This window comes from Diceros bicornis, chromosome 2 (assembly GCF_020826845.1).
Source record: "Diceros bicornis minor isolate mBicDic1 chromosome 2, mDicBic1.mat.cur, whole genome shotgun sequence".
In the NCBI taxonomy this organism is placed as follows: Eukaryota; Metazoa; Chordata; class Mammalia; order Perissodactyla; family Rhinocerotidae; genus Diceros; species Diceros bicornis.
The window spans coordinates 39635749-39649465 of record NC_080741.1 but is presented as its reverse complement, the minus strand read 5'-3'; the positions used below and the strand labels follow the sequence as shown (position 1 = coordinate 39649465).

The window sequence follows — 13717 nt, the reverse complement described above, 5'->3', positions numbered from 1 at the left end:
CACCCCAAAACGGAGGCCATTTTCTTTCCTTTCCTATCTTTTTTTTTTTGTGAGGAAGATCCGCTCTGAGCTAACATCTGCCAATCCTCCTCTTTTTGCAGGGGCTTTTGGCCCTGGGCTAACATCCATGCCCATCTTCCTCTACTTTATATGGGACGCTGCCACAGCATGGCTTGCCACGCAGTGCGTCAGCGCGCGCCCGGGATCCAAACCAGCGAACCCCGGGCTACCGCAGCGGAGCGTGCGCACTTAACCGCTTGCGCCACTGGGCCGGAGGCCATTCTCTTAATGCTCTGACGTTTCAGTAGTTTTCAGTGCTAATTTATCTCTCCATTCTCTTCTGAAGAGGAAAGGACCAATCTCCAAGTGCCTATTTGACTGGAAAAGCAGCCCCTTCTATCCTGCTCTGGGAATGGAAAACACCAAAGCCTTCTCCCGAGATTACTTATGTTTTGGGTTCATGAATGGAGGAAAGGAGTAAAACCTTATTTTTGAGACAGGCCAGTGAACACCACACTACGAAAATTATAATAACTACTAGTTACTGAGTGTTTACAATGACTAGGCACTGTGCTATATGCTTTATGAACATTATTCATTTCATCCTCACAAATACCTTAGAGGAAAGATCTCATTATTATTCTTTTAAAATAAGGAAATCAGAGTAATAAGATGTTTATGAATTGCTTAAAGTCACACAATAAGTAGGATGTGAACACAGAACTGACTCCGGGTTAATTATCCCTGAAACATGAGGAAACCTTAACCCGTGGTCAAGAGAAAGGTTCAGATTTCCTGAGGGTCCCAAAGCTCCCCCTATGCTCTCCAGTGTTTCAGTTACCATGAAGTGAAAGGGTTCCTAAAACAAAAGCAGACTTCAGGGTGTGAGCCAGGGGGACTTGCAAGCCTCCCACAGGGTAAGCAAAGAGTTTTAGTTTGATTCTTCAATCAATTTGAGCATTAAATACATTTGTGATTCTCTATTAGACCCCACAGGATGCCAAGTGCATCTGATGTTCAACCTTCATGAAACTCCCATTAGCAGTTCTGTTCACGATGTACTAAAACCGTGCTTCTTAAAGGGTGGTCCCTGCATCAGCAGCATCAGAACCATCTGCAGGCCCATCAGATATGCAAATTCTTATGCCCCACCCCAGACCTGCTGAATCAGGAACTCCAGGGATGGGTTCCAGTAATCTATCTGTTACCAGCCCTGCAGGTCATTGGAGGCACACCAAAGTTTGAGAATCACTGCTCTAAAGCATTAGGAGGTAGCACAAATTCAATTATTTTTTCACATGGAAAAATACTGACTTTAAATATTTCTTTTTTTCCTTCCTTCTTTTTTTTTTCCTTTAAAAAATGTTGTTACCTCATTTCCAAATCTTCATTCTCCTGTGGTACAAATTTGTACAAGGCAACATAGGTGTTCGTCTGTAATGGGTCTTTGCAAAGAGGTCCCTGAAAGAGAAAATAAAAGAGAAATGAGAAAAGGAAGGAGGAAAAAACAGAGAGAAGAAAGAAAGAAAATAGGAAATGGAGAAGTGAATGCAACGTAATTCCAGTGTATGGATCTTAAGTGTTAAAACAGCTAACCATTATTAAAGACTTTGTTTCAACAAGAGGCTTATTTTTAATTTCTTAGCTGAGTTTGATTTCATTACAAACCATCTGAAAACGATGTGGAAGTCTTTGACAGAAATACTGCAATTTTCTTCAAATAAATTTTTTCTTTGATATAGTTGTTCATGAGAGGTGACACAAGCTTGGCCTCAGGAATGGGAATATTCTCTCTATAGAAAGAGGGACATATGACTAGTGGTAAACAACTTCCACTTCCTAAAATTGCCTTTTTATCAGGTAGCCTAAAATTTGGTATCTAGCATACTAAGGGGAACCAGGTATATTCAACTGGCAATTCGTTCATTCATGTTGTGAAAAAACATAGATTTTGGCATCAGACTAACTCAGTTTATATCACAGAATCACCATCTACTGGCTATGAAACCTTGCAATAATGACAATAAATCTACCGTTTTTGATAGCGTACTGTGTGCCAGGCATTATGTTACAAGCATTAGCATATATGAACCTCACAACAGCTCTGCGAGGTATTCTATTGTTGTCCCCAATTTACAGACTCTACAAGAGTCTTACAAGTGTTATATAAATGTCAGCTATTATTGTTAACCAAATAAATGTTAATGCTATATAAATTTTTACACTTTATAATATATAGTAAATTAAAAATTATATAATATGTAACAATTGTATAATATTATATACTATTTAATTATGTATATTATATAAAATATATATCTAATTGTATAATATATTTAAGTATATAATAATATAATAAACATATGCCATATATATAAAACATAAACAAAAGATGCACACAACTATATCCTTTTTACCTGTGATTCACTCTGCTACTCCAAAGCTCAAGTACCTTATGCTATACTATTCTATTCTATTCTAATTATATGTAAAAATGAAGATATAAATATATACTTATATACTATAAAATATAGTCATGATATATTAAGTAATTATATGTTACACACTACAGATATGTATCAACCTGTCTATAACGTATATAACAGAAACGAAAGTATACAAAACAATACTTATCCTTTTTACCTTTGGTGCACTGTGATGTTTCTGTTTTACTCCACGCTATCTACGCTATGGCACATTATGCTACATTATTCTATTCTATTCTCTAAAGATGCTGATCTGGGACCCACTGATTTCATGACCCATTTGGGTGGTGATCCATAGTATGATCCAAGGACTGTGTCTGGTCTGTCTTCTGTGACATCCATAAGTACCTGATGGCTTATGTTCTTTGCTTGGTCTCCAAAATCGTCAGTGCCATTTTCTGGATACGTAAACACTGAAGGAGACAAGAGAAAGCAGGAGGTTTATGATCCAGTCGCCAGGTTTTGGAAACATGCTTGAAAGCTGTGGCTTTATTTATTTCCTGCACCATAGCTTCTACTTCACTTCTCACTGCCTCTTTCTCAACCTTAGTGACCCAGCTTTCACGTCATCTTCCCCGTGACGCTTCCCCTGCCTCCCCATGTAGCATTCTGCCACTTCCTCTGCATGCCCACACCCTTGTACCTGCCTCCAGCAAGCACAAATCCTCTAGATTGCTTGGCAATTGTGTGTTCACAACTTGGTCTCATTTGGCAGTGCTCATCTCATGAGCAGAGACCATGTCCTTCATCTTTGTTGAATGTATCCAATCGTTTATTAATGGCGTGGTGGGTGAGGTATGGCCCAATTTAATTATATTCGAATTATCTTTTCTAAATACCAGATTCTTTTATCTATTTTTCAATGTCTTGATTCTAGTTCCTTAATGATATCTATATTCTATTTTGCAGATTAAAGGTTTAGTTTTAAAGTTCAAAATATTTCCTCGATCTCGTATTGTCAATGTGTTGGGGCTATTATTGGGAATAAAAAAATAAAATAGTGGTTTCTCACTTAGTTTCCTCTTGGAATGTATACTTCTCCTTCTTTTGCATTTAAGCAGCCATTCTGTGGCCTTCAATAAACAACAAGGCTTCTCAAAATGGGCAGGCGTTTTCACTGTCCACATACACAGCTGTGGGAGGTCCCTGACGGGTATGGGGGCCTCTGCCTTAGCTGGTTTGAACAGGCAAATTTACCCTGGTGACCAATGTCATGGTCTTATTCTCACCATGTGTATCTTCCTTAAACAAAAATGTGGCAAAAGTTTATACAATAAAGTGTGGTGTCAAAATTAACCTACCATTTAGATGACTTGCCGTTTACAAATAACACGCTGCTGCTTTAGTCTTTCCTTTGTTTTCCCTTCAGATTATCAAGGAATTAATCAGTAGAGGAAGGGAACACACCACAGAAAGCTCTAAAACCTATTTCAGTTAGTGCATTGACAACCTTCATTGTCCTTAGAATGGACTCAATAACCATGATGTAGAGAACACACTGCAGAACAAGAGCCCCTGTAAACGTATTGATGCTTAGTAAACATCTATTCTCCAGTTTATAGTTCCAGAGCCTGTGGACGCAATTTCATTATTGGTAGGAAGCCATTTGCTGTCAATGGAGGAGCTCTGGTCTGTAGTAAGTAGAAAATGAAGGCCCAATTCTATGGATCTTGTCTGCCTCAATCTTTGGCTACTCAACATCAGTTTAAAAAGATTAGAGACCAGCAACACTCTTCTCTGTATTACGTGATTATCTGAAATCCTGGTATAAATACTTGATTCTGTAAGTATAAAACTGAACACTTCTAAAAGAATATTTGAATAAAAACATGCAAAGAGAATCTTCCTAGAAAATTCTTGATTGGAGCAAAGAAGGGGGACTACATTAGGTGCATATGCAATGATCAGTTTGGACTGATTTTACAATTTTGTCATTTCATATTATTTTAGCTTTTTATTGATATCCATTAGCCATCTGGTATGAAATGTGTACCATTTTTGTGACCTATGCTGAAAATTATTTGAAGTTACCCCAAATGTGTTTTCAGCTATATGGTTGCAAGCAGAGCTGGAACAGTGCAAAAAAATGATTTTTAAAATCCATTCCTTCTGGCTACTTCTAAGACTTTGATTTGAAGGGAAAGGAATAACAAACGTAAATATTTTACCAAAAATATGTCATATACCCTGTATGCTTGGTGCCTTAAATTCATTGTATTAAAAATAATTTGGTTGTTTATTTCACCCATGACAAGTATTCAAAGAATATGTCCATTATGCAGGCATATTTTCTAATGTTACAGATGCAAAATGAATCTTTAGTTTTTGCTACATCCCCCCAAAACTTTCCTCTTTTCCTTTTTCATAGTCTGTCTTTCTTTTTTACTTTGCAGTCCTGTGAGGTCCATGTCCACCACTGTGTTTTCTAATGAGATGATTATCTGTTTTTTCTTCTTTAACCTGATAACGCACAAGTTACATTACTAGCTTATCTGACATTGACCCAAACTTGCATCCCTGGAATAAGTCCAACTTGGTAATTATGCATTACCTTTTTAAAATATGTTATTGGATTCAGTTTAATAAGATTTGGCTTCAGATTCCTGCATCCACATTCAAGAGGGAGATTAGCCAGTGATTTCCCTTTCTCACACCATCGTCATTTGGTTTTGAGGTGAGTATTAGCCTCATAAACTAAGTTAGAGCATGCTGCTGTCCTTCCTCCTTGTCACTTTTTGTTTTTCTGGAAGAGTTGATGTAATCTGGAAATTTTTTATTCCTTAAATCTTTGGTAGAATGTGCTTACAAAGTTGTCTGGGCCTCGTATTTTCCTTCTGCAGAAATTTAAAATATTAATTCAGTTTCCATTATGATCAGAAGCAAATTTAAGTTCTCTATTCCTATTTCTTCTTGAGTCACACTTTGGTCATTGATATCTTTGTATTTGCCAATTTAAAAAATTTTTAAAAATTTATTGGCATGAAGTTGGCCATGAGAGTCTTTTATTTTCCTGTCAATCTCTGTTATATTCATCCTTTTTTTAATTATTGCTTTTTGCTCCATCTCTCTTCGTCTTAAAAAATTATTAGAGATTGTAAATTTTATTTTTAGAACCACTCAGGATTTATTGATCTATCTTTGTAATTTAATAATTTCTGCTCTTATTATTGCCTTCCTACTGCTTTCTTTGGGTTTGTTCTACTTCTTTTTTCTGACTTAAGTATGGTGCTTAGATTATTACTTTTCAGTCTTTTTTATTTTTTAATACAATAATTTTTAAAGCTAAATATTCTAGTCACAATGTTAGCTGTATCACAAATTTTTATACATAGTGTTGTCCTTATTACTTAGTTTTATATATATTCCAATTTTCCTTAGAAATGCTTTTTTGATACACGACCTTTTTAAAAGTGTGTTTTAATTTCCCAAAGTATGGGTTTTCCTAGGTATCTTTTGACCATTGATTTCTATCTTAGTGCACTATAGTCAGAAAGATGTGTTCTATACAATATTAATTCTTTGAAATGTATGAAGCTGGCTTCCTGGTCTAGTAGGTGATCCATTTTTATAACTCTTCCATGTGTTCTTAAAAAGAATGTGAATTTTCCATTTGTTAGGTGGAGTGTCCTTTTTAAATCAATTAGATTAAGATTGTCACACGTGTCCTCAAATCCTTTATGTCCGTACTGAATCATTTTGTCTCCCTGATTTGCCAATGACTGAGAGATGTGTTAAAATCTCTCACTACAAAGAGGCATATCAATTTTCCTAATATTCTGTCAATTCCTCCTTGAATTTCTGTCATTTTGAGGCTACGTATTAGGTAGATGCAAGTTTAGAATATATATCTTAATGTTTTAGTCACAAATTTTTATTATTTTATTAACATTATTATTTTTTTTTAATGTAGTCAATGTTTGCTTAGATTTAGGTACATGTTTACCACTTTCTTTGCTCTTCATTCCTTGCTTCTTGATCCTTCCTTTGAGATCACATTTTCCTCTTTGAGGTACTTTTTGAAATTTCTTGAGTGTGGGTCTTTATTAATTGCACTGAAGACGTAGTTTTTGTCTGAAAATATATTCTTGAAAGATAGTTTTGCTTTTGCGTCATTTATAATTCTGAGTTGAGTTATTTCTCTTTCAGCATATTGAAGATATCATTCTACTGTACCTTATAAGAAGTAGCTATCAGTCTAATTTTCACTCCTTTGTAGGTAATCTGTCTTTCAGCCTGCATTTACTATTTTCTTTTGTCTTTGAAATTCTGCAGTTTCACCAAGATGGGTTTAGGTATAGATTCTGAATTTAAGGATTAATGTCTTTAGCTAGTATCTTATAGAATATCATCTGTCACCCATTTTCTCTTTATGTACTTCTAAAATATCAATTAGATTCATGTTGGACTTTCTCACTCATCCTCCATGTCTCTTTTACTTTCAGGAATTCCATTGCTTTGTCTCCTTGGCTATACTCCCAGCAATTTCTTTGACGCTATATTCCAGGGTACTAATTCTCTCTTCAGCTATATCTAATATGCTATTAAATCCATCAATCAAATTTCTTTTTATTTTTATTTCTAAAAGTTCTATTTGGTTTTTCTTAAAATTTGCCTGTTCAATTTTGACAGTTTCTTGTTCCTTTGTTATATTTTCTAGTCCATTTTTTAGATCTTTAAACATATATAACTATATAGTTATATATTTCTTTACAGTCATACACTGCATAATGATGGTTTGGTCAATGATGAACCACATATATGATGGTGGTTCCCTAAGATTAGTACCATATAGCTTAGGTGCGTAATAAGCTATACCATCTAGGTTTGTGTAAGTACACTCTATGTTTGCACAACAATGGAACTGCCTGATGATATATTTCTCAGAACATATCCCTGTCATTAGGCGATACATGACTGTATTTGATAATTCCAACATGTATAGTCTCTGAGAATCTGATCATGAAATTAGTTGTTTTGGCCAACTCTCAATCATGGTGGCTCATTTTCTTGTATGTTTGGTGAATTTTGATTCTTAGCTCATATTTTTTGAAAGTTCATTTGTGGAAATTTTTGAGGTCTTGGTTTAAATTCTCTTCCTCCAGAGAGAGTTTGTATTTGCTTCTGCCAAATGCCTAGTGATTTTATCACATCTGGGCCACATGGCTGAAAAGAGAAACTTCTATGCTTTTAAAAAAGAGATCTTTACCTTGTCTAGATATTAAATGTGTGTTACAGAAACATAACATAAATATTTGCATCTGTAATTTGGGAACTGTCCACTGGAGGGGGACCAAAACCAGTGGCATCTGCTAAAGGAGCCATTAAAATATTTGCTTCATTTTTATGGTGACAAATGAAAGTTTGAGATATAGAAACAGTGCATGTTAAAGGCAAGGATAAATTTTCCAAATCTGATCTTGCCTTTTTCCTTTCTGGGCAAAATATCTCTGCTTTGGCGAAAAGTAAGATAATATTGGGCTTTGTAATATCCTCAAGTGGATGTGATTAACCCAGACCTTTTTGAAGAATATTTCTAGGAATTTGTCTTGCTTTTGTTCTGTTCGCCCTGCTTCTCTTCCAGGAAAGTTATGATCACATATAGTCATAAGGCAATTATTTAGCATTTCAAGCTGAAATACGCAACCCAGATTTCACTTCTCCCTTTGCTCATTACTTTGCTTTGAGCGGAGTTTCTGGCAGTTAAGCTAAAGGTGAAGGCCAACAACTCTCCCCATTTATATTTCTGATGCATTCAGAAACAGTATTGCAAACAACAATGAGACTTGTAAGAGAGAAAGCAGGGACTACACTCTTAGCAGTAAAGGAATGGGTAGGAATTGCACCCTATTCTAAGGTAGGTTTGGAAATACTCCTTTGGAAATATTTTTGGAAAATATTTTTTGACATAACACCTGGCCGGCAGAAATAATACCTGTGGGCACTGTGTACTTTTTGGAACATAAATGAAACACATAATGCAGAACTGCTTGTGCCTGGAAGCCCAAACACTGCTTCTGAAAAGCCAGCACCCTCCTCGCCATGACTGTGAGAAGACGAGTGGGAACTTGGATCACATAAGCAGGGAGTTTTCTCTATGCTGTTTCTCCAACTGCACGGACAGGGGGTTAAATCCAATCAAAAGAAAATGTTTTCAAGCAAACTGCTGCATAATTAATCCCTCTAGCTTCCCAGGGTGCATTGTAAAGAAAGCTATTGCTGATCAAAGGAATAGTTAACAGATCTCCAAAGCTTTTTAGAGGTTTGCTGCTTGCTAAGTTCTTTCAACAGATTTCTTTGAATAAGGCTGTGAAATTGCCCCTTAACATAAAAGAGATGGTGAATAACTAACTTTGTGTCTTTGAGTGTATTACTCCAGCCCTCGGTTTCCTTATCTATACAGTGTGTGTTGTGTGTGTGTGTATGTGTGTGTATCGGAGTTGGGGGGTTGGACTAAATGACTTCCGATCCTGCTTCTCAAACTTTAACAAGATTTGTATCACAGATTCATATGCAAATTCTGATTCTGCAGTCCTGGGTTGGCTCCAGATTCTGCATTTCTAACAGGTTCTCAAGTGATGCCCAGGCTGCTGGTTGATGGGTCACACTTGGAGAAGTGAGGCTCTAAGCTGCATCTCTGACACTTTATGACCTTATGATGACTTTATGACTAGCAACCACACTTCATATTGAAGATTCCTAAATATAGCTCTTCACATTATAAAATTCTATGAAGACCACTTTTTGAGTAAAGAAACCTCCAGAGCAAGCAGAAAACTTAACTATGAGAGGATGGGTGAGCAACAGCATCAATAAAGCTGGACCAGGATGGCTGAGGCAGAGAGGTAAGTGGTGGGCACATGCTGAGCATGATTTTGAAGAGCAGAAGATAAGATCTGTTGACAGATTGGAGATGAGGTGTGAGAAGAAGGGGGAGTCAAGGCCGATGCCAAAAGTTTTGGCCTGATCAACTAGTAGAATGGAGTTCCTATTCACCGAGCAGGGACAACTGGGGAAGATCCAGTTTGGGTGGGTGGGTGGATGAGGGAATCAGGAGTCCAGTTTGCATGTGTTAACTTTAAGATGCCTATTCCATATCCAGATGGTCATGTCCAGTAGGCTATCGGCATCTGGTGGCACCAAGAAGCCTAATGCTTCAGAGTCATCAATGCATGAATAGTATTTATATTCATTATCTCACTTAAAGATCACAATCCCATATGGATTTGGTGTTATTATTATCTTCATTTTAAAGATGAGGCAATTGGGGTAGAGAGAGTCGAGGTCACTGCTTGAAGGCCACATGGTCACTAAGTGAAGTCCAGCGGTCAACCTCAGAGCAAGCAGGGGCCAAGGACCAAATATGTCCAGTGCAGTTAGCAATGAGGAGGCCATCAGTGATTTGGCGAGAAGTGTCAAGGGAAGGATGCAGGCAGAAGTCAGACTCAGGGGACAGAGCAGCTGACCAGACTAGAAGCCTTAAAATGCAGGTCTGGTTTATGCGCCAGTCTCTGGTGAGTTCGTTCTCAGATGCTGAAGATTTCTGGGGTTGCTGACTAAATTCAGTTGCTGGATCTGTACTCCTGGACAGACTTGGGCTGGGTGGTCCTGCTGTGTGCCCCACTGTGAGGTCCCCCTGGCAGCCGGCAATCTCATTTGTCTCTCTAACGGCACTGCTAAGTGCTCAGTGAATGTTTGCATTGATCTGAAAGTACAGTTTTCCCCACGTGACGCCAAAGAATCCTTACCCCAGCAGATGTGTGTGGGCTTGGCAAGGGGGATCCTGGTGAACGCTGACGCTATTTAGGGAGGAGAGTCACGGGGGAAGCTAAGCACGTGCTGCCTGTGGGAATCACAGAGACACCGTCCTAACTAGAGAAGATGCAAATGAAACCCTAGAGCTAGAAAAGTGGAAGCGACAGCTGCTGACAAAGCAGCTACGGGGTATTGAATGCAGAACTTCTGCTTCCAGTCTGGAAAAGGCAGGGACGACTAGTCAAGTGGAAAATCTCTCCAAGGCGGCACATCCTCGTGCTTCACACGCAGGGATTAGAGTCGGAGGGGTAACCTCTGCTATGAGAACGGGGCATTCAGCCCAAGTTAACGCAAGTCAGGACCTGCACTCTTGCTAGATTATGAAGAACCTGAGGGCAGCTTTGTGACTTACGTACTTTTGCTGGTGATAGTAAATGCTTCATAAATATTTTTTGGATAAATGAGTGGAGATTATGTAGTTGTTGACATGAAAGAGGCTTGGCAAGATTAATCCATAAGCGGCTGGTTATGTTTCTTTAAGCTCTGGTTTAAGAGGCAGTTCTTTCTGAATGTTACCAAGTAATAGAACGTAGTTAGCCTTTAATAAATATTTTAGAAATTATTGTAACAAGGGCTTAAGCTATTAGAAAATTAAATTATATTAATAAAGAATGTTTCACTAGATTGTACATATCAGTTTTTGAGTCTTAGTTATCTCTGCTGGGGAGGAGCCAAGTGTGAGGCACCCTCCCCGCACCCCAACTCAGCTGGTTTGAGGTACTTCAGATGTAGCCTGGAGTAGCTTCTTTCTGGTACGGTTTGCTAATCTAATGTAGATCAGTGGGGGAAATGACATGGTAACAAAAAGGTCTGGAAGCGACTCCTAAACCCCAATATGGCTAAGTCCGTAAGGCATGAGAACTTAGGAGATAGGACTCAGGGAATATAACAGACAAATCACTGAAATCCACCAGTAATTATGCCCAGTTTCCTTCCAGAATATTGAACACTTGCCCAGATTGAATTCCAGAGCTGGCAGAGAAGGAGAGGTGACTTCCATTCACCTTTCCCTACCTGTTGACCTGGATGACCAATGTGATTCACATTTGTGGGAGGGCGATGCCTGATTCCCCACTCCCTCACTTACCACTGTTGCTGCGTTTCCGTAGATCATACCCTCCGTCAGCTTCTTCTGGAACCTCCACAAGATCTGAAGTCTTGGAGAAAAGAAGGAACAGCACGGAATGAGCAATGTCATATCAGTGAGCCAATTGAGCAGAGATTTTGATGTCAGTAGAACTAAGGTGGAATTTGCATGACATTGTTTTAAGAATCCAATCATTGCTGTCCTGTCTGTTTGGCTAATGTTAGAGAGGCTGTGTGGTCCCTCGCAGACACTGTCCCTCCCTTCAGGTGTCTGTGGCAGGCTCAGGACTTGTCACATGATAGATACTCAATGAATGTTGAACGAAAGCCTAGATGCACAGGTCACAGTTAGGCTTCTTCCAAGGAAGTGACAACAGAGAGAAACCAAAATTCCTGCACATATCTCGTCACTTAAAAGTTTCAATAGAACTATAGCTCTTTCTATAGGTGAGTTTTAAATATTAATTATAAAGAATAAGATGCTCTATTGAGGGATGCATTACCTAGGTATGAGCTAAATGCCGTTCCATTGCTGCAAAAATCAATTGTTTTTGTAATACAGTCATGTGTTGCTTAACGATGGGGATACGTTCTGAGAAATGTGTTGTTAGGAGATTTCATCGTTGTGCGAACATCATAGAGTGTACTTACACAAACCTAGATGGTACAGCCTACTACACACCTAGGCTACATGGTACTAATCTTATGGGACCACCATTGTATATGGGGTCCATCATTGACTGACAGGTTATGTGGCATGTGACTATGCTTATTCTGCCTTTTTTTTTTTGAAGAAGAGAAGTCATAGTCATTCTTCCACTTAGGTTACAGAAACAACAACAATATCAACAACAATAATAACTGCACTCTAAATAGTAATGGTTAACGATTATTCATCATGTACTTCATATGTATCATCTCATTTATGTTTCATTTAATCCGATGTTAGCTCTATTTTTCAGATAGGAATCTGAAGCCCAGAGAGAAACAGCAACTCTGTTCGAGGTCCCACAGCTAATATTTGGTGGATCTGGGGTTCAAACCCCAGGCATTGTCTTCAGAACTCATGTTCTTCTTCTGTTTTTTTTTTTTGTGAGGAAGATCAGACCTGAGCTAACATCCGATGCCAATCCTCCTCTTTTTTTGCTGAGGAAGACTGGCCCTGGGCTAACATCCATGCCCATCTTCCTCTACTTTATATAGGACGCTGCCACAGCATGGTTTGACAAGCAGTGCGTCGGTGCGCACCCAGGATCCGAACCTGCGAACCCCGGGCTGCCGCTGAAGTGGAGTGCGTGCACTTAACTGCTACGCCACTGGGCCAGCCCCAGAACTCATGTTCTTAAGCACTGTGCTTCATCCAGCGGTGTACTGGAGCCACTCACTTGCTGGTGAGAGTCCTCAGGGTCATCACATTGTTAGCTTGAAATTGGCCATTGTGGGAGTATTTACACCATGGAAATGGGCAAATGCTACAAATTAGGCTCTAGCCCCACCCAGTGGTTAAACATTTACCAGCACACCACTGATTTCCAACGGCCTCTTTCAAAGGGCCAGATGTCCCCACTTCCACCAGCTTGGCTCCAGCTTCTTGCAAAGAGGAATTTAGGGGGCCTCAGAGGAGAGTCACACTTTTAAAAACAATTTATTTATATCTTATCAGAGAGGAACAAGTTTGCCTTCCTAGCTCTCCTAGTCAGCTCTGGAGCACTTTAGCATCACCCTCCGAAGACTGATTTTTGTTACAATTCAGCTTTCAGACTTTTTTCAGCTATTCTTACTTTCACGCCACATCAGAAATGAGAAAAAAACAAATGTCACAGGGTCTTTAAGCTGCTCATACCCTGCTTCTTTGAAGCTCACTATTTCTGAACAAAAGTTGCTATTATGATGTTAATTTAACCTTATGAAACTGAAGATTACTCATAAACTAGCCAACCAACTCCCAGAAAGTTTTTTGAATTTGGTTTCTTCCCAAAGCCATCAAGCCTTTTGTATTCTAGAACATTTGAAAGCACATTAAAGGAAACATCACGATTTCGAAACAGCCAGGCAGTGACTTCCCAACAATGTAAAGCAAATGCTTTTACAGCCCTGGAAGAAAGTAAACCTGTGGGCCAGAGCTTTGCTATGTGGGAATATGTTAGCTGTAGGACATAACAATACCGAGAACGGCAAGAAGCTGAAGTTCATTATCATTTGACCCTGCAGGAAGGAAGCAAAATCAATTTAAAGTACCAACCAATTGTTCCTGTTTTCTTCCACCGAGGCAAGTTGGACTCTGGGGGAAGAGTGATGTGGCAGATATTTAAGAATAATTTGATTTGTCTTTG

At 38.7% G+C, this 13717-nt stretch overlaps 1 protein-coding gene across 2 annotated transcripts in view; it reads right to left on the bottom strand.

The window, feature by feature from the left end:
* STAC (SH3 and cysteine rich domain) overlaps positions 1 to 13717 on the bottom strand; it is a 148593-nt gene that overhangs the window by 30705 nt on the left and 104171 nt on the right. For both annotated transcript variants that reach the window (XM_058554781.1, XM_058554790.1), the window contains exons 6-8: positions 11386 to 11455; positions 2835 to 2899; positions 1373 to 1461 (exon numbers count right to left, since the gene is read on the bottom strand). In XM_058554781.1, coding sequence (XP_058410764.1) covers positions 1373 to 1461; positions 2835 to 2899; positions 11386 to 11455 — 224 coding nt within the window. The remainder of the gene's footprint in view (positions 1 to 1372; positions 1462 to 2834; positions 2900 to 11385; positions 11456 to 13717) is intronic.